General features: G+C 53.1%; 1 protein-coding gene across 2 annotated transcripts in view; it reads right to left on the bottom strand.

The window, feature by feature from the left end:
* The window catches only part of NOS1AP (nitric oxide synthase 1 adaptor protein), a 45,651-nt gene extending 35,428 nt beyond the window's left edge, over positions 1-10,223 (bottom strand). Inside the window, exons 1-2 of one of the 2 annotated variants that reach the window (XM_086753796.1) lie at positions 10,097-10,223; positions 9,267-9,565 (exon numbers count right to left, since the gene is read on the bottom strand). In XM_086753796.1, the coding sequence (XP_086609922.1) occupies positions 9,267-9,371 (105 nt within the window). In that variant the 5' untranslated portion in view covers positions 9,372-9,565; positions 10,097-10,223. The remainder of the gene's footprint in view (positions 1-9,266; positions 9,566-10,096) is intronic. The other variant, XM_086753795.1, reaches the window with a different exon arrangement.
* Positions 10,224-26,842: the final 16,619 nt, after the last annotated feature.

Below are 26,842 nucleotides of genomic sequence, written 5' to 3'. Positions count from 1 at the left end.
AATAGCTGGGCAACCTGTCCTGCGACAGGCCCTTCACTATTTAATTACAGCCCTGCCAAACCCTTGGTTGTTTTTGCAGTGATGCTGAGCCTCCAAGCCAATAAAGGAACTGCTTTGCTATTCAAAGGGGACCAAAGGTAGCACCACCACGACCCAGCATGGAGACATGCCGAAAAAAAAGCTTTTTAAAAATAAAATGGAAGAGGGCAGATTCAGAACAAGGATCAGAAAACAGACAAGTGACAAGGAGTCAATGCAGAGCGCTAAAAACATGTAGTTAAAAGAAAAGCGTTTTGAGTCTATTTACTAGCCCCCTGTGCTCCCACGCTTCATCTCAACACAAGCGCTGACGTAACCCTCGGCAGCACAGCACAGGCACTAAACCTGGCAGGGCCATACATTCCCATGAATGCAGCCGTAACCTTTGCCGATCTCGTGAAAACCCAGGTCACTGGTTACAAGCACCAACAAGGAGATGGGTGCTTAAATGGCCAAACATGCTGGGGGGTCACCGTACAGGCAGAGGCTGTGGAGGAGGGTTATTTCTCATGCAGCATTGCTGCACGACACCCAGCTCCTCTCCGCTGGGATGCTGCTGCCAGCTCTACTGAGGGCACAGAGCGGGGGCTGCGTGACCACCCCTGGGTTTTGTGCACGCTCCTTGCTAACCCTCCACACCCCAAACTTTGCTGGCCCCCCCACATGGCGAGGCCAGCCCCAGCTGCACGGCCCCTGCCCTGGGGTGCAGACGTAGGCAGGCGTCCAGCGACCAGCACCGGGCAGTCGGTGCTGAGAGTAGATGTGAAAAGAGAGGATATAAAAATAAACACCAAACAGCTGGCATGTTCATCACATGCTGAGCAGGCTGCCACGGTGCAGGGCAGCTTTTACGTAACCCAGGAATTAAAGCCCACCAAGCACAGCGCCGGCAAAGGCGGTATTAACTGCCCAGACTTGAGTCTCCCTTGAAGGGTGAGGGGGAAGAAGGACAGAGTTTTGCTAGCAAAGGGGACAGCTAGAGGATGTCTATCTGCTTCCAGCTATTCCCAACAGCACAAGGTCACTGCCGCTTTCCTCCTCCCCACGTTTTCCTTGCGCAGGTGAGCGCAGAGCACAGCCACATGCAGGACAGGGCAGGTAGTGGCAGCTATCAGCTGAGCAGGAGACAGCCCCGTCCACTGCTGGCTCCCACAGCCACGTGTATTTGAGCAATGCTGACCTTCCGGCTGGCAACCACAACCTCGGCCAGCAGCAACACTCAGTTGTGTCCCTAATTGTGCGTGCGAGACTGTCTGGGCTGGGTCGTCCTGTAAGCAAGGAATGGAGCAGAAACTAGACACCACGTTGGATGGCCCTCCTGGAAACCAGCACCAGCAACAGGAACTGTCTTGATGCCATCCTGTCTACACCCCTTTATTCAGCTATTTCCCTCCAGCCCATGCTTGTCAGCACCCGAACCAAGGGACTCGGGTCACAAACTGTGCAGGACTTGCCTTTGCTCCCAAACCTGGGCTCCAGGGCATCCTGCATCTCACGGGAGCGTGCCCCTACCAGAGCCCATGGCACCTCCAGCCCCAGCTTGGGCCCACTTCACACAATTACTGTGCTCACAGCTCCAAAAACGCCCACCCCAACCTCCACTCTGGAGGCAGGTATTTTTTGCACGTTTCATAAAACTCAACAGATGGGCAAAGTCTCCCCAGATTATTTTTGCCTTCAGGGCAGAAATCACACATGGGAATCGCACTGCAGAGGAGCAGCTCTTCACAATGCAACGACCATGCTCCCAAAAACATGGACTTGGAGGTCAGCCTTCGAGCTAAACTACTGTTTTCAGGGAAGGAGTTGGGACGGCCTGAGAAACCACCTGTATTTACCAGTGTTTTGAAGGCGATAAGGGCACCAAGGGCTGCTCCTGCTCCGCTCTCCTCCAGCCCTCCTACTCACCGCACAGACTTTCATTTCGGGAAGAGATGTGGGAAAAGTAGGAGGGGATCAGCAAAGCAGCAGGAGCCTCCAGGGTGCAGGACTTCCCCCTCATCCCACTTCAACACTGAGACCCAGGTCCCCCAACCAAAGGCAGGAGCCCCAGGGACCCCTGAACATGGGGGTTCCCAGCCTCCAGGCATGGGCTTTTGCCTTCCTCTAAAATCTGCTTGCCACAAGCAAGGTGCCAGGCACGGTGGTGCCCTGGTCCCCACAGGGGTCAACATCCCGGCTCCCAGTGCTCGGACCAGCATCCATGCCAGCAGGTTGACGCCACGGGAAAGGGAGGCAGCAGAGCTGGGGCTGAGCCGGGGGAGGAGAAAGTAAGGCGCCTGAGACAAAAGGAAGGAAAATAAAGCTGTGTGAAAGAGAGCTGACAAAGATAATAAGCCCATGAAAGAACCCACCCTCCCCAAGCCCCCCGGGAACCGAGGAGGAAACCACATGTACACATGCAGGACACGGCTTTTCCAAATGATCGCCTCCAGATCCATGGCCCCACCACCCTGCCAGGGGCTGGGGGGCAGAGGTAGAGCCCCACACCTGCACCCATGAGCCAGGTGGGATGAGGGGGTCACCGACCCCCGTGCTCTGAAGGCAGGGGGCACAGCTGGCTTGGTGGGGAGGGCAGTCACAGGCAGCCCCCTCCTCCCCAACCCAATTAGGAGAAGAAAGGCCGCCTGCTCGGAGCGCCATTGAATGGGCAGCGAGGGGGTCCCTCCTGTCACCAAGCGCTCTGGCAGCCCCACAAAGGCCACCCTCGCACAACAAACAGCCAGAGCCACTCGGGGCTGCATCGCCCGGCAGCACGGGCAGGCAGGCACAAAGCACCTATTCTGCAGGGTGCTTTTGGTCCCCCACGTGCGGGACCCAGCCTTCCATGGGTCCTTCCCGGGACCCTGGAAAGGGCAGCCCCTCTCCCTGCCGCAGCACAGGCTTGGTGACTGTCACCCATCGGGCTTCTCAGCACCCGAAGGGAGCTTGCTTGCTGTCTCCCTCCCTGTCTGTCCCAGGCACAGCTGGAAGAGGCCTCCAGCCACAGCCCACACCACGCACCCTCCACTCACGGCTTCCAGAAGACCTGTCCAGTTCAGGGAAATACCAGTCCTCCCCTGGCCAGAGGAAGAAAAACCAAGAAAACAAAGGAGAGCATTTTGCCAAAGCAATGTTTGCACAAGTCACTTAGTTTCTCATTTTTCCTCGAGGTTGTTAAATATTGCTTGTTTTGTGCTCTGTCAGAAATGAATTTTCTTGAGAAGGTGCTTTTTCTGTGACAGCGGGTGGTAGATATTTTCGGAAAACCAAAGGCTGATCGCATCCCTGACGGGGAGCCACCTTCCAAGGGGTGTTGATGAGATCCCTCGCAGGTGGCGGGCAGTGAAGTCCTTCCCGAGGGAGGCACGCTGCTGCTCCGCCAGCCCAACACCATGTGCAAAGGTCAGGGCTGAATCGTACCCAGCTTACAGGGGAGCCTAGACGGGCTGGCCATTGGGCTTCCAGCTTCAAAAGCCACCATGAGTCAGAGATCTTGCCATGGACACGGGGCCACCACTTCTGCAGAGGAGCTGCAGGCAGGCAGGCATCAGGGCAGTGCAGGCAGAAGAGACATGCTGGGGCATTGCACCGTGGGTTACGCAGCCATCCTTGGGGCCAGTAGAGCCTTTTCTGAGCACTCGAGGTCTTGCACCCAGGCTGCCAAGTGGGAGGCATCAGATATGGGGTGCGAGGGTCACAAGATTTCTGAAGAGTCCCGGATGGCACAAGGCTGCACCAGGTACCAGGACATTGGCCCCGTGACAGACAGCTGTGCCACGAAGTGAGGGTCAAAGTGCTCAGGCACCTCTTTATTTCCCCAGTGCCTGGGGAAACACCCAGCTTATCCACAGCGTGGCTAATAAGGGCTTCTCCCCAGGCTGCAGACATCAGGGAAAGCAAGGGGAAATCCAGTTCCCGGGACTTTTGCTGTCCCAGTGCTCCTGCTCTCCAGTTGCCCACGTACAGCCTCTGCCTGGGGAGCCCCAGGCCCCGGCTCTGCGCTGCACCCCAGGAACACTTGGCCTCGCTGAAAGGAAAGGGGGGAAGTTTACTCAGACTGCAGTGGTGTGGGCTCAGAGGCCAAAAGGGACGGAAAAGCTGGGATGCCAACAGAAGTCCGGGACTCCAACGGAAAAAAGCCCTGGCTCTCCAGCCTGAGCCCAATGGGTGGGTGCAGCGGGCTCTCTGCTGCGCTGGAGGGCTCCAGCCCTGCCCAGTCCTCTCTTAATGGGGCTCTGCACCCCGAGGACACCGGGGTGCACCCAGCCCTGGGAGCCAGGTAGTTTAACGCAGCATGTCAGACCCATCCAGAGCTAAGCAAGCAGACAGCAGGCATTAACACAGGGACACCTCATGCCAGGCAGCACTGCTCAGGCTGATGCCCTAAGGATATCCATACTCATAAGCACTCACACTGCCTATGAGCTGCACGGGGGCTCGAGTGCCAGAAAAACAGAGCTCTAGGGGGTCCCAAGAAAAAGACCTCAGCACCCACCAGAGCCACGTGGACTGCACCCACCCTCCCCTCTCACTGGCCAAAATGGGGCTTGTGCGAGAAGAGAGACCTTTGCAGCAGGATGCGGCCCCGCAGCCGGGACATCAGGACACAGAGCGAGGGTGGTGCCGCAGGAGAGCTGAAGTTTTTTCCGTGCCAACGAAGCAGGGTTGTCCACTCTCCCCCGTTTCCGTACCCCACCCAACCACGTTGCCAACAGCTGCTCCCTGCGCAGGGGCTGAGCTTCCTGCTCTTATGCCCAGCTACAGCCTTAACAGGCATTCGTGTATGGGATGCGCAAGACCAGAGCTCTTCAGCGGGCAGAAAGCAGGGCTGGGAGCATCCCACTCCCCCGTTGCTTCTTCCTTGGGACCTTCTGGCACCTGTCAAGCCCAGGTGCTGCCTGACCGGTACCCACAGTCTCGGCACACGCAGCTTTGCCAAATCTCAGCAGAATTTTTTTCTTTTTTTTTTTTTTTTTGCTAAGAGTTTCACTAAGCAGCCTGTGAACTGACTTAACAAGTATTGCAGAAATATGCCACTCTTTCAGATGAGAACTTTCGTGGCACTTGGGAAGGTTATTTATAGCCTCGAGCAAGCAATCGCGGGCTAAATCACACCGCAGCTTTGCTCCGGGCTGAGCAGCCTTGACAGAGCACACCGTACTCCAGAGCTGCCAGTACAAACAGCCCCCAAATAAAGCTGCCAAGTCTCTCTCAGACAGCTAAAGAGGTGCAGAGCTTCACACAACCTGTCTCCGGCTTCGCAGCCCTCTGGGAAAAGGAACTTCGCTGGCAAAGGAGCCTGAAGCAGAGGAGGGGAACTGAAGACCCCAATCGGAGCTGCCTGCAACTCAACTCACTTCAAACACTTTTATGCATGGGCCCTGCACGCGTAAAAATATACACTAGAGTGGAAAAACATGTGCATTCGCTGCTTGGTGGTCACCCGAGGCCAGGATCTTTTTCCCAATAAAAGCTTTATCTTCGCAGCAACATGCAGGCTCTGCCAGCGCTCGCAGCCTTGGGAAGCTGGCGGCCAGGTGAGCTGGAGAGGTTCATAGGAAGGGACATATTGGATCAGACTAAAGGCTCCTTCATGTCCCATCTCCAAACATAGACAACAGCAGATGCTCAGTTCAACTTCAGTTTCCCACGCACAAAAGCGGAGAAAAGTACTGACAAACATGATAGAGAATGCCTGGTTGCCAAGATCCCTTAAGGGAAAAAAAAAAACAAACCCAAACTACCACTTCCAACCCAAAACCCCCACCTGCTGCCCAGAAGAGCAGCCATCCTCCCAAACCTCCACTCCTGCATTTATCTGCAAACCAGTCCAGCATCAGGAAAGCTGGCTCTCAGCACACGCCTGGTCCCAGCCCCTGGCAGTCCTGGACTGCAGGCAGTGGGTCTGCCCGTGGACCGAGGTTTGCTCGGACAGCCCCTTCTCCCCTCACCTGCAGATGGAGGAGCAGCAGAGAGGGTCCTTGCACCCACCTCCGCCTTCGTTCGTTGGGAACCACGTACATTAGGGCACTGTGAATGGATTAACAAGCCTCAGGACTGAAGGATCAACAGCTGTTTCCAAATAATGGGTATCTGGTAGGTGAGACCTTGCTCTGGACCACAAGATCTCCAGGGCAAGAGAAGAACCCAGCCCAGTGAGCTCCTGAGAGCAGCCCTAAAGATGGGGGCCAGTAACAGCTTCCCCATGCAAGCCCAGCAGCACCCAGCACCCCTGCATTCGAATGGACAGGGAGCTTGGCAGTCCAGTAACAGGCTCCACCACCCCATTTCATTCCCTCTACATGCTGATCTCTCTGGAGGCGTCGGAGTGGCCTGAGTCATGATTTCTGAACGCGCAGAATTGCTGGTGTTGCACAAGCTGGCCCTTGGGTTTCATCCTGCAGTACCAAGGCTTTGGGAAGATAAGGAGTAAGCTCACAACACCCCCCACTCCTCGCCTTGACCGACTGGAGGAGAAGTGCCGGGCGGAGGGGTGGAGGAGGACAGGAGGAGTCTTTACTCTCTACATACCCATTTATTTAACCAGGAAATCATTGCACAAGTGGGAATTTATGCCTGCTCCCCCGTGCCACGCTGCAGCTCCCAGCTCTTTCATCCCAACGCTTCAGCTAACTCAAGAGGCCAGGCTTTCAATTTTATTCAACAATTCAGACCACAAGAGGCAGAAGAAAGCGAACGCCCTGCCTTCCCTTGGAGCCAGTTCCCCCGATTCCCAGCAGCCTGGCTGAGGCACCTCCGGGACACAGAGGGGTTTGGTGCCAAGAGAGGTGGCCAATGAAAAAAGATCCAAAAGTGTGAAATGTATTATTACTGTTCCTAAGAAGATAGAGTGGGATTTTCCAACTATTGGATTTATCTCCAGAAAATGGATTAACATAATCCTTAGAGGACACTTCCCTCAGACTCGGTGTCCCTGTGCCAGAGCATACGGCTGCAAGTAGCTTCCGTGGGGACAAGCAATATGGGTCTCCTGATGGCATCGCATGTGACAGCACCGCTCACTTCAGAGCGACTCCATGGCTCTGTGCTTGAACAGGGCCCAAACCCTGATGGCTCACGGCCACCCACCCCGGGACACTGGAATTCCCTCAGGAAAGCAGCAAGGAGAACATCAGCACAGATGCCAGCAGCTACTGGTGAACCAAAACACGCACGACATCCACTACATGTACCTTTTAAAGACAGCAGCAGACAGCATAGGTCTGAGTGTAAAGATAAAATTAAAAATTAAAGCAATAAATCAGCGCATACCGACTCAGGCCTGTATTACGCCCCTGCAGTGAGCCCCACGCAAGCTCGTCAGGAATCCTGGGTTGCTGGAGCAGAGACCGCTGATCCAGCTGCTGAGGGCTGTAACACTGGGATCTCCACCACTCGTGCTATCAGCAATCCCAGGAGGCTTTTAGGAGACAGACACGTGAGTCCCAGTGCCCCAGCCAAGCATTTTTCTTCTTTAATCTTCCCCCAAAGTTCTCCCCTAAATCAGAGTTCCTAAATTTTGTGACTCACACTGGGTGCCTGGCTGAAACAAGAGCCACGCGGGTTTAAGTGCTCAGGATTCTTGGGGATAAAAGGAACTAAAGGAGTGTAAGCATTTAATTAATCTCCAGCAATCTAATAAAAGGATGCAGTAATTGCCTAAGCCATCTGCATTCTGCATCTGGCATCAGGGGCCGCTGGAGAAACCCACAAATTCGGAAGCTGTGTTTCGTACGGATTGTGCTTGGCATTAACGCGTGCCACGGGATACCAAATAAGAGAAAGAGGAGCTAACAAAGACTAATATGCACCACCCCGTCAATGCAGCCAAGCCAGCAGCACAGAAAAGAGATGAGCCGCAAACAGACCGAAGGGCAATTGAAGCCCTCTCCCACTCCTCACCACCCAAACCTGGCACAGAAGAGGTACGTGGGATTTAGAAGGGGAGATGCTTTGCAGCCTCCCTGCAGGTGAGGGGTGAGCAGGTGCTGCCAGTAAAACAGCAACTGGCTCCAACAATCCAGGAGCAAAAGGCTGCAAAGCTGAATTTGTACAGTCTTTCCCAGGAAAGAGTTGCAAAGCAGGTTTAAGTTTGCTCCGTAAACAACTCCTCTGCTGCCTTGCTCTCTGCAGCACGGTGCCGGCCGTCAGGCGATGGCCTCTGCAGAGGAACCCTCCCAGCCCTGAGAAAAAGGGGGAAATAACACAACTTCAACACCCTCCAAGGAGCTGCAGCCTTGCCGCCAGGTCACTGCACAGGATTCGATGCCAAAGCTGTGATCCTTCCCCTGCTAGCACCCGTGTCCAAGGACAACAGTGAGCCACAGGTGCCTCCCTTCCTGCCACCCAAAATCTATTTTACACCAAGTTTCCTCCAAGTCAACCTCACTCAGAGTCTCTTGTCAGCATGATAAGCATATCCCCCGGGAACTGCAAAGGGGACAGGATTTTATGTTTCCCCTTTTCAAACTTCACAGCCAGCTGCTTCCCGGAGTGCTGCTTGGCCAGCACTACCTGCTCAGGGCTGGGCAACGTGGACAGGTAACTCGGCTTTTTCCCAGCCTGCTGAGAGAGAGCAAGCACTCAGCTTGTGGGAAGCCACAGCCTAAGTGGAGTAAGAGACTGAGAGGTCCCAACAGGAAAAAAAAAAAAACAAACCAAAAAAAACACATCCTGCCAAATCCACTAGCAAGAATGGTTTATATGTGTAAGGAGAAATAGCAAGCTTCTAGTTTGGGCAGGCAGCCCTGACCTCTTGCACTGCACAGCAAATGGCACACAGTCCCTCTGCCCGCTCACACGATGGGTTCATCCCATCAGAGCAGCACCCTGCAGGCACCAACCACCCCGAATCGCACTGACACTCCAGCGGTGTCACCCACCGTCACCCAACGGCGCTGGGAACGCAGAGCAAAGCCCGAGCCCCCCGCTCTTTCCCAGGCGCCCTGGGGCCAACGTCCTCGAGCAACAAGCACATGGAGGGACAGCAGCTGGGTGACCCCGCTCCAGCTTGACCCGTCCCTCCAGTGTCAACATCCTCATGGGATGGGTGGGCAGCCTCACCCAACTCTTTGCAGCTGAGTTTGCGGGGAGAGCAGGCAACGCCAACGGGAAAGGCGAGCGGAGAAAACTCAAGGCTATGGGAAAAGAGAGCTGGAAACCAGTGGGAATTTTTGGGGGGTCGAGGTGTGAGCGGTGGGCAGGGACCCCCCCGCCCCCGACCCCCTCCAGCGCCCACCGCCCACCTTGGCCTCGAAGCAGATGCCGTGCTGGAAGGCGTCCTCGTTGTGCAGGGGGATGCGGAGGTCGTGCCGGTCATCTACCAGGTTGTACTTGGACTTGGCGGGCATGGCGGACCCGGGCCGTTGCCGTGCCGTGCCGTGCCGTGCCGCGCCGGGCTTCCCCGCACCGCCCCCCGCCCCTCACCGGGGACCGGCCCCGGGGCGGGGACGCGCCGCCGCGGAGCGCGCAGGGAGGAGGGGGGGGGGGGGGTCCGTGAGGGCGGGTCTGCGCACCCCCCGCCTCTTCCAGCGGGCGGAGAAACCTTGGGGGAAAAAAACATCATAATAATAATGAGGGACCCGAAAGGGCAAGGCAGCGCTGACACCCAGCGTTGGGTCTGGCGGTCCAGCCCCCGCCGAAGTTTGGGGAAAAAAGAGACCAAAAAAAAAAAAAAAAAAAGTGGTTACGGTGTGGGGGATACACACACAGGGCAAGCCCCGGGCTGGGAGCGGGGTCTGAGAAACACACCCCTCCTCGGTGGGAGAGCTCTGTATCCGAACCTTCGCATCAGCATTGGACGCGATGGAAATCAAGTGAGCTGGAGCTGGAAAATCCCCATCTGGTGCCCGATGAAAGGCCAGTCCTTCTGACCAAACCCTTACAAAAGCCCTGAAAGCTGTCAATGTGCTCCCCCACCCACTGAAAGCCCCGCAGAGTTGCTTTCCAGATGTGCAGCTCCAGCTGCAAGCCCAGGCTGTTTCACCCCTTACCCCCACACGCGTGGTGTAGGGCTCCATCCCTCTGTGTTTTAGCACCCACGGATGCCGCAGGACAGCTGTGAAGCTCATCTCACCTCAGCATGGCTGAAGAGCTCACACCGGACGTTGCACGCACCAGAGGCACCACTTCGGATAAGCCTTTCCCAGGGTAGATATGCCCCCTCACTCCGCAGGAGACCTGCAATTCCCAAAGCCCTTGCCTTGCTGTGCTTGCATGGTCCTACACACCAGGTTCCCTCGGGAGCCTCCGGTTTCGAAATGCAATGCAAACAGCGGTGCTGGCTGTTGACCCTTCTCTAGGCACAGCAGATTCAGAGACATTGATTTTTCAGACTGCATCAATGTGGTGAAAGTTCCTTTGAGTTTATAACATAGTTTAGAGCCAGCCACAGCATTTCAGCCACACCTGAAAAATTGTTGTTTCCCTCCCAAAGCAGAGTGGGCTTTCCACCATTTTGGATAACTGGCTGGACACAGACAGTCACACGACAAGCCGAGAAATCCCCGTGCTCAGTCATGCTCATGAGAGGTGCACGGGCACAACTGCTGTGCTGCCAGCTTCCCCACGCCAGGCTTGGGGTGGGACTACACAGAGCTGCCAGCACTTGGACAAGCGAATCATGGGGTGGTTTCCCACTGAAGGTAAGATGCCAGCAAGGCTTTTGAAAGCCTTTACTCCTTGTTTTGGAAGAGGGCAGGGGATCAGCACTGTGTGTTGCAGCTGCAGTGCTTGCAGAGATCCCCTGGGCGACAAGGGTGCAGAGAAGTGAACACCCACGAGGCGCTTGAGCTCGCTTAAGTCTGGGAGAGGCAGAAGCTGGTGGTGGGAGAGTCTCGAGCCTGGATCTACTCTGTGGCGTCTGATGCTCTGGGTCCTTGCTGAAGGTTTCTGTTCACCTCTAGGAAAGGTTTAGCTGATGGCATTGAACTCCCAGGTTCTGGGAATGATACAGCCCCTGGAGGTCTCTAGTCCAAAGCCTGCTCCAAGCAAAGGCAGCTTCCGCACAAGAGCAGGTAGGTCAGGGCTGTGTCTAGGCAAGTTGCAAGTACATCCAGGGACAGAGATCCCACAAGTTCTCTGGAGCCCTGATCCTGTGCTGAGTTTGATTAAAGACATACAGTCTTGCTGACTGCTGGCTTTCCACAGCTAGGAAAAACTCTATGGATTCAGTGAAGAATTGAATTCCCACGTGGGAGGGCTTGTGAGCATCTCTTCAGTGAACAGTGCCTTCGGGGAGGTTTCCCCCCAGGCGCAGACATGGGTGTTTGATGAGAAGCCTTCAGAGCCTGGCGAACAAACCGGCAGTCCCACTGAGTTTTCCTGGCAGCGCTGGGGCTGCTGGCAGACTCTGGTGGGTGGTGGATGCCCTGCCAGTCCACAGCCTGCTGTTCTGGACTCTTCCACAGTTGCTGCAGCTGTTCTCACTGACTGCAGTGGTCCTAGAGCCAACCCGGAGACTGCTCATAAGATACTGGGGCGTGAGCCTCACTCCACAGTTGCTTCTGGACTCCTGGCTCATGGCACTTATGTGGCACCACAACCCCCTTCCCACCCCAAGTCACTCGGTTCTTGGTGCAATTCCTCCCTCCCTCCTGGGCCTCATATCAGCCTAGGGTAAATCAGGGGCAGACTGTGAATGCGGTGAACCAGAGCATTAAGGCACCTCCTTGACACACCTGGCTCCTGTTTTCCCCCAATACTGGAAACAATGGAAACAGTAATAACGGGCCAAGACATACCAGGTTGTCAGGAGAAAATGACCAAGTTGAAACACAGGTGTGTGATACCAGAAACAACTAGTGGAAAATAACAGAATAGTTCATCATCCGAGTCAGGCTGGAGTGGAAAAGTACCTGACAGAAGTTAATTATCTCAGACCCTATAAACAGTGATCCTGAGCGAGACCCATGGAGCTCTCCTGGATCGCAGCGGGATGACCAGCATCTCCCTCGAGCTGGGACGCCTCACAGGCACGGCCTGCTCAGTCCAAAGAGGTTTAAGGACCATCTGCTGGCAAAGTCAACAAAAGGCTGGGGCAAAGTTCATCTTCTCCAGGCTCAATTATGGCCCGTTGGGGAATGCTGATGCACTGCGAGTATTTCTGGCCTTTTGATCCCAGGACGTCGAGCCTAGTCTGCCACCACCACCAAAAGGCACAGGACATCCCCAAAAAACAGGGAGGGCATTAAACTCTTGCACTCGTCTTCATCCTGCAGGTCCAGAACCGGTCTCCTCCCTTTCAAAAAAATCAATAATTAGAAGCTCTGCAGTGACACGCTGAAGTTGTGTAACCGGTTTGCTTCTTTTGGCACTCCCGTCCCTTCCTGCCCCGTGCCAGGACTCGGTGGCTCGCCCAAGGGCGAGGGACAAAGGTCACCTCCTCTGCCACCTGAGCTGGGGACACACACACCCCCCCACCCCTCGCCCAGAACTGTCCCGTGAAATCTCCAGGGAACCACAAGGCCATTTTGAAGGCTTCAGCCACTACCAGGATGGTTTTGACCTGGCCCTGCCGAGGGCGGGCAGCCCTGCCCCTGCTCCTCCCCGGGAGCTCGGGGGTCTTTGCCAGCCCCCCTGCGGGCCCGGGTGACATCGGCTGGCTGCTGTGATTTGTAAAGCTGGCCTGCCATCTCCTGGGAAGGCCGTGAAATGCAGCACGGAAAGCCCGGACCGCCAGGCCATCGCCTGCACTGCGGCCCAGGCCTTGGGGGGGCTTCTGCCCCAGCACCCCAGGGAACCCCACCCCCCCGAGGTTTTTTTTGGTTTTTTTTGTTTGTTCCCCCCCCCCCCACTCTGAAGTTCAGGTGGTATTCTCAAAATGCTTATGCAAAAGCCACCCAAAAAAGCACATCACCACACGCTCCCTCCAACACAAGACCCCTCTAGTCCCGGGGCTCCAGTACATCCCCCGGCTGCTGGGGGGCCATGAGCGAAAGTGGGGAGACCTGACCATCACCCCAGCTGGCAGCATGCTAGGGCCTTGGCCTGCGCTGAGTGATGTACCCAAAAGCACAGGACCCGAAACAGTCAGTCAGGAGCGTTTTGAATTGGCCCATAGCAGTTTTGAAAGGGTCACAAAGCTTCGGTAGGCTTCAAAACTAGAAAAGAGCTGATATCATAGAATCACAGAACAGTTTGGGTTGGAAGGGACCTTTAAAGGCCATCCAGTCCAACCCCCCTGCAAAGAGCAGGGACATCTCCAACCAGATCAGGTTGCTCAGAGCCCCGTCCAACCTGGCCTTGAGTGTTTCCAGGGATGGGGCCTCCACCACCTCTCTGGGCAACCTGGGCCAGTGTTCCTATATCCAGTCATATGGTGCAAATACTTTATAAAGACAGACTGGCCTGCAATTGTCAGCATGCATTGTCTAGTCTTGCCCTTAAGGAAAAAAAAAAACACAAAAACCAAAAACAAAACAAAACACCAAACCCCAATAAAATGCACTATGGAAATACTGCAATATTTCCTGCCCAAAGACATGTTTGTTACTGCAACATCCACAGCCTAGAACAGAAACCACCTGCGATCCTTCATCTAGCCTGGGGAGACATGGGGAAGCGTAATGTTTGCAGAGCACTTTGTACATCAAACACAGTTTATGCCAGGATGGCAAAGCTGCAACTTTCCCTCAACTCCTGTGCTGTGCCATGGTGGGAGGAGAGGACAACCATCCCCAAAAGTGGCAGTGGCAAGCACGCGCTGCAGCCCCAGCCAGGCCTGTACCCCCATTCTCTTGCTGCTAGCGCTTTTCAAAGCGAGTGACTACAAACCCACGGCTGATAACTTCACAGCCATCATTACACATGTTGCTTCCACAGCGACAGCTCAGCACAGCTGTTTTGGGGAAAATACACTGCACACTGTTTGTGCTTGGAAGGCCCCCTCTTTTCCAGAGAGCAATAATAAAAGGGCTTCCAGCCAGGTATGCAAATATTTTTTTATTGTGCTGGATGTGAGTGGGAATGAGAAACAGCACAGAGCATGGCTACAAGAGGAAATGAGCAGATGGTAGATTTTGCAGCTCTAAGCAATAAATTGTAAAGCAAATTGGCTCTTAGGCAGGCATTCAGATTGGAAAGGTAGGATCCGGCTCATACTTTAGTGCTTTTAGCTTGCTTTAACACCCTTCCACAAAAATCTTACAGCAGCAGATTCTTTTAGGGTCACAGCCCTGCAATCAAAGAGTGCACCAGAGCACGCACCTACATAACATTCAGGCCCAGCTGGCGCAGAGCATCCCACAGCTTGCTACCTGTGAATCTGTGGTGGGCTGGGGGGTCAGCGAGGCACCTTGTCCCTGCAGTCAACTGCACAGTCCCAGGGGGATGAAGAAGTGCCCAGCAAGGCATGCAGGTCAGCACAGCAAGCAGATGCCTTTTCTGCCTAATAAAACCTGGTGATTAACATCTAAATAGCAAGGGCTGGGAAAGAAGCAAAAACTTCCGTAAAGGGGAGGAAGGCAAGTCTGCTGGAATTAGGTCAGGAACTTGCTGGCATTTGCTGACATTTTATTCTGATGAGCTGGCAGAGCTCATTCTCATCAGGCACACATGTATGTATGTATTTATTTATTTTAGATGTGAGAATAGGAACAATTTCAAAGCTATTTTTTTAAAAACACAGACTTATCTTTGATATTGACTAGGGCACAGACAGACTATTATTGGAACCACCTGAAACCCCAGATTTTTTCTTCACAGGCGTTTTGATTTTTTGCACCACACTTTCACTTCAATTTGCGATGATCTCAGGTTTTTGGAAGCTCCCCACATACTTCAAGTCTCAAAAGACTTTTGTTTCAGAAAGACAAATGCATGGTGCTCCTGAAATAAATACACTCCCTGGAGCAAAGCAGGTGCTGGCTAAAATTGAGACTCCTCCCTGCCAGCCTCAGCCAGCCCAATCATCGTCTGCAAGTAAGCCATGAGAGCCTGGAAAGTTCGGGGTACCCAGGGTCCCATCACCATAGCAGGCAGCAGTAGGAGCCCACCCCTGGGACTCCCACAGCAAGCTGAAGCAACGCCTGCATCCACCAAACATTTCACAGCCACACAGGACTCATCCCATGCAATATTCACCCTGTTCTAGTCTCACTGGCCCATTAATTATAAACATGCCTAAGCAGTCTTATAAGACTGCATAAACATCATTCTTAGCCACCCTCAGCATGATCAGTTGTAATAATTATCGGTAAACTTATCAATAAATGTATCAACAGCTGCTTATTCTAAGAATCAGTACTCACCTCCTCAATGTAGAGTGTTTCTCATCCCCACTGCAAGAACAGCATACAGCCCAAGGGCTCAGCCCCTTCCCCAGCTCCCGGAACCTTTAGGTTGTACCTGGACACAGCTGGAAAACATCTGCAGCAAGCTGCTAAGGGCCACACACAGCTTGTCTACCACTACCCACCCAAAAGACCCTGCCACTGTCTCCACCAAAACAAACCCACCTTACTGCAAGGTGAGTCACATCCCCTTAAATCACCACTCCCCGAGGTGTTCCCCATGAGCGAAAGAAGCTGCCCCACTGCCTGCCAGACCGTGGCAGGGGGAAAAAAATAATGCAAAAGTGGAAGAAACTAACAAGTGGGCTTGTTCCTGGGTGGCTGGCAAGTTCCCCTGCCCACGTGAGTCTTGGGCTGCCCACAGCAGCGGAGATGGGAATTGCCGAGGGCAGATGCCCAAGAGAACACAGGCGAGGATGTGAAGGCAGCAGTGGTGGTGATCCCACGGCGGGGTGGCAGGGAGGGCTGCAGCAGCCATCAGCCTCTCTGGCTGTGTGACAGATGCTGCAGGGTGCCGGCTCTGCCTGCCATCAGCCTGATATTCATTCATGGTTTATCATGATGCTGTTCCTGAGGTAGGATTGCTGCAGGAGGAAAGGTCTGGAGGTTGGTTTTGTCCGGATGCAAGGCAATTTACACAGCAAGACCTCTCCTCTCTGAGGGTAGAGCTCAGAGCCCCCAGGACTCCAGGCTAGCCTTGTCCCTGTGAGCCCAGTCCAGAGGGCACAATTTTGCCTGTGTTGCACCACAGACAAGAAGGAATCTGAAGGAATATGGCTTTTCTCAGCTCCTATACCAAGGAGGAAGGAAGAAGAGCATCTTCTTCATTTGTGTGACAAGCCAATAGCCGTATTCAAATGATACTTTAATTGCCGCATCTAGCTGTCAAGCTTCTTGCAGAAATCCCTCACTTGCGGCTGATAAATAAATACAATACTTGGCATTCTTCATTTGGGAATGATCCTCAGGCGCATTATTGCTTGGTTCCCGAGTGCAAGACAGGAAGGTGAGGAGGAGCCGTTATCCAGGGTGCTCCCCTCAGTGAATCACTGCAGCTAATTGGAACTACCTTTGGTATGTTTCTAATTTGCCAAGGCTTATTTGCTGTATAATGAGACACATGGCCCCTTCCTTTAATTGCCTTGTAAACTGCCAGAATGATTAATTCTGACAGAAGCCTGCGTTTGGCTGGGGATTGACATGCGGTGACTTACGAGGGTGGCGAGGCGAGGGCTGAGACACCCCTGTCCAGCCCACCAGATTGGGGGACCAGCTCTCCTGCTCAGTGCAAGTGGTTGGTTCTCACCCTTGATTAATAGGAAAGTCTGCACCCCTTCCCTTGTGCAAGGGGACATCAAAATCCTGTGGGCGCCAAAACCGCAGCCGTGCCTATGTAGGCGGGCCAGTGCTTGCTGATAGGTGCAGCATTCCCAGAAAAACACTCCCTGCGCCCAGCCCTGCTGAGGCAAAGTCCACGGCAAACGCCCTCCTCGCCACTGAAGTATCACCCCTGGGGACACATGCCGGTCCCTAACCTCACCTGGAAAACCTCCCCCGGCTCTGCCCAAGCCTTGCAGGAGTAGCTGGGAGTTGGGGTCCAGAGGGAACCGTTTCCACAGCCTCAGCTGAAGGTGGCACCTAGGGAAGAGTCATCTGTCAAAAAATGGGAGGCAAGGGCTTTGCCCTGGGCTGTGAATGGGTGCCTGGGGTTTTGCAGGACTGGGCCTGGGGGAACGTGCCTCCATCCCCCAGGGAATGGGATGATGCACTTCCCTGGGGGAGGTTTTGGCATTGGTGATAGCGCAGAGAGGTCAGCGGGTGTTCAACAGGAAGACAGCTCTTGAGATTGTCCCTCTCTCGCCTTATCTCTGTTTCAAGCTCCGGTTTATTTCGGAAACATGCTGTAAGTGGAGAAATGCGCAAAGGAAAGAAGACAAGGTGGGTGAGAGGGTGGGTGCAGGTGCTCAGTGGGAGGGCAGCAGCTATGCACCGGTCCCCTTGGGTCCTCTCTCAATTTTCTCTTTCTGCTCATTTTGGGGCCTGAGAAGGCAATCAGGCATCTGAACCCTGCTGTAGCTGGCTCAGCCCCCTCCCAGCGCCAAGGGAGAAATTGAAGAGGACTTTGTTTCCAAACAATTGCAGATGCATACTTTGAGAATCTGTAATTTAAACTCAAATCCTCCCTCTATTAACAGTGATGGATGGCTTTTTCCTGCTGCTTTGAGAGCCCTTGGATCCTGCACGGCAGATGCCTTCCTGATTTATGGCTTGCCTCTTCATGCGACGGGAAACAAACAGCCCAATTCTAATTACCGCACTCTTGTTAGGATCATTTCCTATCCTGCTTCCATCTTATTACCAGGGCTCCCTACTCCACTTTTGTGCAGCTGACTTGTGGTTTATGGATAACCTTGGCATGGATTCAGGTCATCTCTGTCGCACTCATTTCACTTGCACATAAGTTCACGTGCACCACAGATGGATGGCATGCTAGAAATTGTTTTTTCCTAAGTGGCTCAGTTGGTGAGGAGGGTGAAGATGTGGGGACGGGGAGGAAGGAGAAAAGCCGATGCTGGTGGTATTTACCCTCCTCCGACGAGTGCTGGCAGAAAAGAGCGAGGGAGGGAAGGGGCCACACGAGAGGCTAAAAATAAGTGTTCTTATTCCTAAAGAGAATCTTGCTGGTTCAACTCTTTCCCATTCTTTTCTGTGTGAGAGTGGTTAATTCTCCTTGGGAACTCATTCACTCAGCAGATGTTGCTTTTCTTTGTATGATTAGCCTAAAATCAATGGAAAATAATCCTGTCCTTTAACAAATATTGGAGCACACGATTCCAGTGCTACGAGGTGCTTTAGCAGCCTGAACAGATGCTGAAATTACTGTCCATAAGAAAACTGCACGTAAACATATTTATGCTTTTAAAATAGCATTGCCTGAGTTGATGTGATGATGGGGGAAAAATGCTTCTTCACAGCTGCAGAGCTGGGGTTGGATTGGGCTCCCTGGCACAAGGACGGTGACATCCCGAAGCAAGTCCAGTGGGGCCAGGCTGCAGAGCTCAGTCCCGTGTCCACTGTCACAGCCACTCAGCTCATCCTGGCCACATGGCAAACGCTGCCAGCAGCGGTGCCACCAGCAGAAATGCCAAACCCTGACCCCTGCAGACCCCGGCAGTGCCCACTGGCTGAGGGTTTCTGGCTCACGCTGACTTCTTGAAATGAGCTTGTCAGCTGTGTTTTAATTCGCCTAATGTGTCTTTTACTGATAACTTTTAAAATCAGACTGTCGCGCCGTCCAGACTGAAATGCCAGCAAAGCCCAAGGATTTCACATTTGTGCTGTTACCTTTGCCAGCTAAAGTCACAATCTCATCAAAGAGCAATATCAGAATTATCTGATGAGCACCGAGTCCCCATAAAAGCCAGAGGATGGGAATGAATTATCTTTGTACAGTCTGCTCTAAAATCTCTGAATCCCAGTAAACTTGCCCTTTATTTGCTGCTGTGAAGTTATGAGGGATGTCATCCCCCAGCACTGGCCCAGTCTAGCCCTTTGCCAGCTGCTTTATGGCCCTTCAGCCAACGTACATATCCAGAGCATGCTCTGATGCCCGCCTGTTCTCTCCTCCCTCTCATGTGGTGGGGGAAAATATACTTATTTCTGATCACCCCCCTCCTGCTTGTGCTCAGCAGCCTGGGGCAAGCCCCTGGCACTGGGACACCTCTGTCACTGCTCTGCATGGAGCCCAGCCCTCAACCCACCACCAGTCACACCCTCCTACTTGTTCAGGTGATAATTTTCCCCGCCAATAAAGCCTTTGGGTCACAGGACGAGTAGTTTTATTTTACCTAATTTGCAGTCAACGTCATTTCATATTTCAAAGTCACTTGTGTCCCAAGAAGAGAGGAGGCAATAGCCTGTGAGAGCTTTCCTGACAGTGGTGTCTCTAATCTTCCTCTCAGACGTATGAAAATGCAAATCCTTTCCAAATGGCATTAGATTATTGAATCCAGCAATATATTAGTATGGGCAATTTGTTTCCAGCCCCTGAAATCCTTGCTCTACCTCAGTGCAGCACTGGAATGCTCTCTGCTATGACGTTCCCAACTCGGAATCTCCCCATGGGCTGAAACCCAGTTGGGCACGAGGGACTGGCACTGCCAGGGCATCCATACGGGCTCGCTCCAGCCCATATGGAGTGAAAAAACTTCTTCTCTCCCTTCCCCAGATCCCAGGATTGTTTCAAGGGGCACGGAGCTCTGCTGCACGGCGAGCCAGCAACTGGCCACCGCCGGGCTGGCCCAGTGCCCGCTGCCTCCAGCTCCAAGGGGAGCTGGGAACAGCCCCCGCAGATGGGGAGACACGAAGCCCGTTAATCATCTCCCCGGCGCTGTGCCGTTGCATGAAATTGGATTTAGCACCATTAGCTGAGCGGCTTCTGAGCAGCTCCTTGACTCCTGCTGAAACCACTCTCCCATTGCAAAGCTGATTAACAGAGTGCATCCAGAGAATTTAATTAACCTAATGAACCCTGACGATAAAATTGGAGTCCACTTAATTCCTAGTCCCCTGCTGTGGTGTGCAGGTGGAACAGCTCACGGTGCCACAACAACCCGCAGCCCCCATGCTGTGGCTGTCAGGGGATCCCGCACCAGGGCTCGGGGCTCCCATGCAGCCCCAGGCCATGGGGAATGAAACAGCCTCTGCACCCACTGCACTTGTAAAACTCATCACAGCCCCAAAATAAGGGATTGGAGACAACCAATCGACAGCTCGCGTCAAAGACATTAACTGGTCCTCACATCCCGGGCAGCTGAAGCGCCTGCCGCTTCCGCAAAGGACCCCGGGTCGCACCTCTGGGCATTGCTCCTCATAGGAAAATACGTGACAGGCTCGGGGACTCTGGCGCAGTCTGTGACCTCCAGTTGTGGTGCCCATAGGGAGAAGGCAGGTGATGGACAGGGTGAGGAGGTGGGTACCTGTCTGGGCTCTCCAGGGCTGGCACAGCCCTGCCCAACATGCACTCCTGCCTCATCGCAGCCCAGCCTGAGCTCATCCTTCCTCTGCAATCACTCCAGACATTTGAAAGGAAACAGTTGAAGCAGAGAGTTTTTTTCCTGCTATAAACAGAGCTCTGCCTTAATGAGAGAGCCGTAGTGGAGCGTGGGCTGCCCCTCTGCTGCTTCCAGGATGGCTGAGGAAGGAGCTGCTGAGCATGCCGTGCAGGTACAGGGTGCCTGCAGGTGGTGTAAATTCTCCAGCACTTGATGTTTTCTAATTGCGACTGAGTTTTTCTTGGTGCGAAGATGGATTGTCGCTCAGCCACAAACGCTGGGCTTGAGGGAGGAATTGTCAGGCGAGCTTCTCTGACCGCGGCTCTGTGGATCAGAGCTTCTGGCCCTGAAGCTTATGAATCTATAAACCAGATAATTACTAAAATAGCTATGCCATTTCCCTGCCACATAGCAATCATTTAAAATGTGTTTTAATGTACAGAATGTAACAGAGAAATGTCCCAGGGAAACAGAAATGCCGAAGAGCATGGATTCTGCCACATGAAGCAAACCAAGCAGCTTTTTGTGGTGGAAGTGCTGTTTTTAGAAAAATGAGAAAAAGCCCCTCTCCCCACCCCGGGTTCCCAGGAGCCCTGTTCCCTGACCCAAATTACAGCCACTTCTTCGCTAACCCCTGCACCTTGCACCCTGCTCAGCAGCCAGGCGTGCAGGGAGAAGTGACAGCACAAGCAGGCATGCAGCATCAAGCAGTGGCGTAAGGGGAAGCCGCCTTTCCTCACTGAAAGCTGATGCTTCCCTTTGTGCCCAATTTCTAGAGCCCAGAGGGTTTGCAGCCTCCTTGGGTGCAACGACTCAGAGAAATTTAAGAGGCCATATTAAAAGCAGGTTTGATGACTGGGGAGCCTCATCCCCCATCAGGGTGGTAGAACACTGGCCCAGGTTGTCCAGAGAGGTGGCGGATGCCCCATCCCTGGAAACATTCAAGGCCAGGTTGGACGGGGCTGTGAGCAACCTGATCTGGTTGGAGATGTCCCTGCTCCTTGCAGGGGGGTTGGACTGGATGGCCTTTAAAGGTCCCTTCCAGCCCAAACTGTTCTGTGATTCTATGATTCTATCCTTACGCTTGCTTTGTGCTTGGTCCTCCTCAAGCTGCTCTGTTCAGAGAAGCAGATCCACAATGCATGGAAGAAAAACTCGTCAGAGCTCAGAATTAAGAAGAAATATGACACACTTGTTCCTGGAGACTTAACAGTCGCAGAAAGGTGACCCTAGCATAAGGATTTGCGGGAGCAGTTTCTTGTCTGGATTTCAGCGTGCCTTTGAAGTCTCATCTGGGATCGGGGCAGTGAAACTGGGGAGAAGCAACAGTTTGGCTGCCCAAGCTGTTTACAGTGGCAAGATGATAAGTGAAAAGAAAAAAAAAAAAGTAGGTGAGAGAATGAGTAAGATTTCTTTTCGATTTTGGACTTATAATAATCTATGGTGCCACTTGTCCTGCAGATGCTGAGGTCTGGTCCCTCTCCCAGGGCCGCTCAGCAAGGTGGGGAAAGTGAGAGGGTCTGTCTGTCAGAGCAATCCCTGCCTGGCTGTGGGCACTGAGCCCCAGGTGTGGGGCGAGGAACCGGCAGCCCTCTCCCAGAGACGCTGCTGCTTTCCCAGCCGCACAGCTCCCGCCACACATGGGAGCCTGCCGAGCCGTTGCCCAGGGCCAGGTTATATTTAGGATGGTTCTTGTTTAAGTGGAGGGAAGGCAGTCGGAGGTCCACACTCTTCAGACTCCTTGCCATGGGCAATAAAACCTTAAAAAGCACAGGAAAGATTGCCATGTGTGCAGCTTTCTGTCCTGCATCCTGGGGCAAGGAGGACAGCACGTTTGGGGAGCAGGGGGAAGGGGCCAGATCCTGCATACAGATGGACAGCTCATTTCTGTGCAGGAGGCAGAATTCCTGTATCGGACACGGAAGCTGGAAAGAGCCCAGAAACTGCAACTGTGTTGAGCAAATTGGATCATTATATTAGAAACCGAACAGGAGGAATCTGTGAATGAGAGCAGCTTGACGCTAGCTATTTTTCATCTGAAGAGAGACTCAACAAGGCAAACCCACTTCCCACCGTTACCTTGGCCACAAGATGACGGAGATGACAGTTTGATATTCACTCCCATCGTATCTCCTGCTCTCAATGCAAATAGCCCGGCAGGCTTCTCCCACCCCTGCCTGCTTCTCTGGTGCCACCGTCCTGCTGGGAGCACACAGAGCATCCCAGGAGCCTGGAGAGCAGAAGGGCCAAGATACAAATCAAGGCGAGATGTGTCAGTGACAGGAGCCCCCGCAGCACCCAGGGCACAATCCAAGACCGAGTAGGGGATGCAGGACACAGGGGAAGTTGCCCAGGGAGCTGGGCCACCCATGGCGATTAGATCCTGGGGACAGCAGCGCCCCCAGCCTCCAGCATCAGCTGCAGAGGCGAGCCCACCAGCAAAGGTGCTGGGGAATCCTCTCACCATCACTGGCACAAGCCTGCCTGCTGTGGCTCCTGTGCCTGTTGCAGCACACAGGGCAAGGAGAGTTTAAGTTAAATGCCAGCTGTGATTTGGCATTTTATCTCTAAGTGGGGGTAAGCGACCTTTCCTGCGGTCAGCATGTGTTCCCAGCCCCATGGAGGCAGGCGCGGGTAGCTGGGCGAGGAGGTGCTGGGTCACGCATCGATTTTTGGCAGGAACAACATTCATTCCGTGGTGTTTGCTGTTTCTTTGCTGCCCTTGAGTCATTGTTAAATTTATCAGGAGTGATTTACAACTGCCTCAGCAAGCAAGCTCCAACCTGCTGGTCCACACCGTGGGGAGGAAGAGGGGGAATCATTCGTGCGATGCAATATGAACTGGAAGGCCTGAAGAGAAAAGTGCCACTAATTCTCCTAATTCGCAGCCTTGCCTGGTCAGGTGTTGCTGTAATTGCTCTGCCTTTCCTAGGGTCTGACATTGACGCTGGACATTTCTCTCACTGTTCAAGTGTTGCTGAGTTTGTTTGGCAGGGCTGAAATTCAGGCAACGGTTCAGAGGGGTTCAACGTCTTCAGCTTGTTTTTGCAGTGTGCTGAGAAGCAACAGGCTTGTCTCTCCAAAGATGTCACAGTCCCTCTCTTGCAGGGAAGGCTTTGCATGTGGAACCCCAGAATCACCCAACTTTGTTGTTTGGTCCTTAGTCTGGCCTCTGGCTCAGGACAGGACTATCATCAGCACTAGATCCAGCCCTGAGCATCTTAGTAGCCTTTGGTTTCTCCATGTCTCTCCTAAACTGGAAGCAGGGACCCAAACCAAGCTCTATTTAAAGTGCAGCCTTGCCAGGACCAAGCAGAGGTCGTGGTAACTCCCCTCCATCTCCTGGCCTCCTTCCTCCTAAGTAAGCCCAGGATGCGGTTGCCTTGCCCTGCAGACCAGCATGTCCACGGGCCTGTTTCCGAGGCAGAAGGACATAAATCCATCTCCTTCCTGAGGCGGCAGAGAGCTGGCCAGCGACCGCAGGGTCACCCCACCATTGAGCAAATGCTCTGGCTTGCAGTGGCTGGAGCCAGATCAGTGCACGAAGGAGAGGAGTGAGCTTCCACACCGCCCTGATCAAACCAAACACCCTCTCCCTTGCAAAGCGCTGAAGGGTTCAGGAAGCCAAGCCAAGGAAAGACAGGATTCGCTTCTATTTCACATCATACGCCAGTGCCTGTAGAGCCCTTCTGCTCCGTTAGAAGCAATGCAGAGCCCTTCCGCTGGCACCTTCTCATGGCAATGGGCACTGCTCCTCAGTACTTTTTCGCCTGCTGCGCCATGACTCTGAGCAGAGGACTGTGCTGTGGCAACTCCTGCTTGCAGACCCCCACCGTAATGGTTGACTGGGGCTGGGTGGGGAAGGACACGCCATTTCTCCCTGGAGACCTTCAGAAGCAGTGTTGGGGAATGCATGACACTTCCATTCTGCTTTATCTCTCAAATAATCTGGACAGACAGCAGTTGTCTGTTAAAGAGAAATACCACTGCTGCCACATAGTTGCATCTAGCTGATGTGTATTTGCCAGTGGAGAGAACAACTGTAACCACCAACAAATCCATAATCACCAATAAAAAGCAGCAATGGAAGCAACTGCATACTGGAGCAATGCATCCTATGCATCCATGAAAAAAAGCCATTCTCCCTCCTTTAGCTTCAATAGGTAAAGAATTGCCCTGCATGACCCAGCTGAGTCACCTCACAATCCAAATGGCTTGGATTGCATGTCATACCAGGTCCAAGGCAATGGAAAAATCCTTTATCTATTTCTCTGTAAAATTTCCCTGTGACAACTGGGTTCTGTTCCTCATTAGGACCTACACACACTTGAGAAAACTCTGCTTGAGCTGATTTAAATGTATCATGCTGACAGTAAAACCTGCTGGTAAAAAAAAATTACCTTAATGAGAAATCTTCAGAAGGGCTGGAGTGATTATCCTTGCCAGTCCACAGAAGAAATTCTTACAGCAGAGCAAGGGCATCTGCTACCCAAAGGAAGATGTTCACCAAAGTGGAGGGCTGCTGCACCAGGGAGGGTTTTAAAGCTGCGGGAGAGAACTATATCCCTACCCCTTCCACATGTGGAAGAGCTTATAAATGATCTGATCCTCACAGGCTGATGGACAGCATGTGCTGGGGTTGCTCTGCAAAGGGCACTACTGAGGCAGGGATTCCCTGGTCACCGTCCTTCCTTCAGTGTTCTGCTCCTCCTGCTGCAAAGGCAGCCTATTGCTGTTATTATTGTTGTTGCTGTTGTTATTATTCCACATCACTTTTTAATTGCCTGGTAAATTTGCCATAGCTTGGGAAAAAAAAAAACCAAAACAAAGGACATGTGTAATTTGAAATGCTAAAGAGAGCAAGAGTAAAGATGGAAAACGCGGCGCATCTAGTAGGATTATTGAAGAGGTGATGAGGACATTCTTAACCTTAATTATTTCAAATCAACTCACTTTTTTTTAGAGTGTGTAGGCTTATGAATCAGATGAAATGTAAATTGATTCATAATTTCCTTTAATTTTCTACTCTTTGGAGAATTTAAATCCATATTAACGTAACCTGTACCAGCCAGTTACTAAGAGACAGGAGAAAATTAGCATGGATGAAGCTGGAAGACTGGCATTTTAATAGGCTCGAGCCCACCTGCCGTGTGGAGTTTGTGATTGGGACTCATCAGCACGGGGCTGCTCCTGGCCCCCCTGCAAGCCCCTGGCTGCTGCCGCCTCCTACGGGGCTCCCAGCTAGGGAAACATCTGGCTTGGGGAAGAGCGAGGTGGGCATGGGTGGAGGGCATGGAAAAGTTGATCTTCTCCATCACAGAGGTGGAGATCCACTGCCCAGTCTCATCTGGGCAGCCTTAACTTGCTTTTCGTGAGTAATTTTCCTCGTGTTTCCTGACGTTCTCCTCATCATTTGTTCTCCTGAAATTATCCAGTGCCACTGGGTGACATGCAAGACTGTCCCCCAGGCCCCAGCCGTGGCAGGCTGCACAGGGATGTGCAAGCCTCCGAAATGCTGTATGGAGGCAACACTGGCATTTGTCACTTCTAGTTTCAAAGAGAAAGCTTTCCTTTAGGAAATAAGCAAATACAAGAACTACCAGCTACAGAAAAACAAACAAACAAACAAAAAAAGGATCAGGCTTGCTGAACAGCAAGAATAAGGAAACAAAATTGTCTAGAAACAAAATTGCTTTCATGCTCGTTTTATTTGTACCGAGCCTGTGCTGTAGCTGTTTTCCTTTGCTGTTTGGCTGGAGGCTGAGAGGGGATGTGGACACAGGTTTGGGGATGGGATGTTCATGCCCTTCTTCAGCGCAAGGCGCCGGTGAGTTGCGCTGCGATGGTCTGGGCTGACCTTGCTTTTAATTCGTTTTGAGCAGTGACAAATGCCTGCCTTTGGAGACTGCTCTTATTTCAGGTTGGATGAAAACCAAACGTAAAAAAGCACACAGGACAGCTGGCTGTGTGGGAAGCTGGCTCCGTGCGCTCTCGCTCTGCACCGGGAACGCTTCGTTACCATTTTCCCTCGTCCTGCATGTTGTCCTCCTTGAGTTCACCATACTGATGTGGGCTGGGCAGCTTGGGCATCTCCATCGCTGCCAGCACCGGCGATGGCCAGTGCTCGGAGCTTGGCAGGTATGACGTGGCCACCTGAATAAGTCACCACAAAGCCCCTTCGCTTGGCCACCGAGCCAGATCTCCCGCAGGGAGAGGTGGCGAGGCAGAAGCGAAGTTTCTCCCAGCCCAGGGAGGTGCTGGCAAAGCAAAACACAACCCAACTAGAAATATTTTGAGGTGGCATTCACTGTTTGAAGTCCTGGCTGCAGTCTGGCTGCTGTTCCCAGTGGGCAGGGATTATTATTTCCTTGCAAGAGTGCCAAGGCGGGGGAGATGCATGTGTCCCGTGCAGGAAATGCAGTCTGGGGTCAAAGAGCTGCACAGGTACGTCCTTGCTGGAGTGTTAAACGTGCTGAG

Source organism: Chlamydotis macqueenii, chromosome 8 (genome assembly GCF_036417535.1).
Source record: "Chlamydotis macqueenii isolate bChlMac1 chromosome 8, bChlMac1.mat, whole genome shotgun sequence".
Classification (NCBI taxonomy): Eukaryota; Metazoa; Chordata; class Aves; order Otidiformes; family Otididae; genus Chlamydotis; species Chlamydotis macqueenii.
The sequence above is the reverse complement of the archived record's forward strand: the minus strand, read 5'-3'. Positions and strand labels throughout refer to the sequence as shown.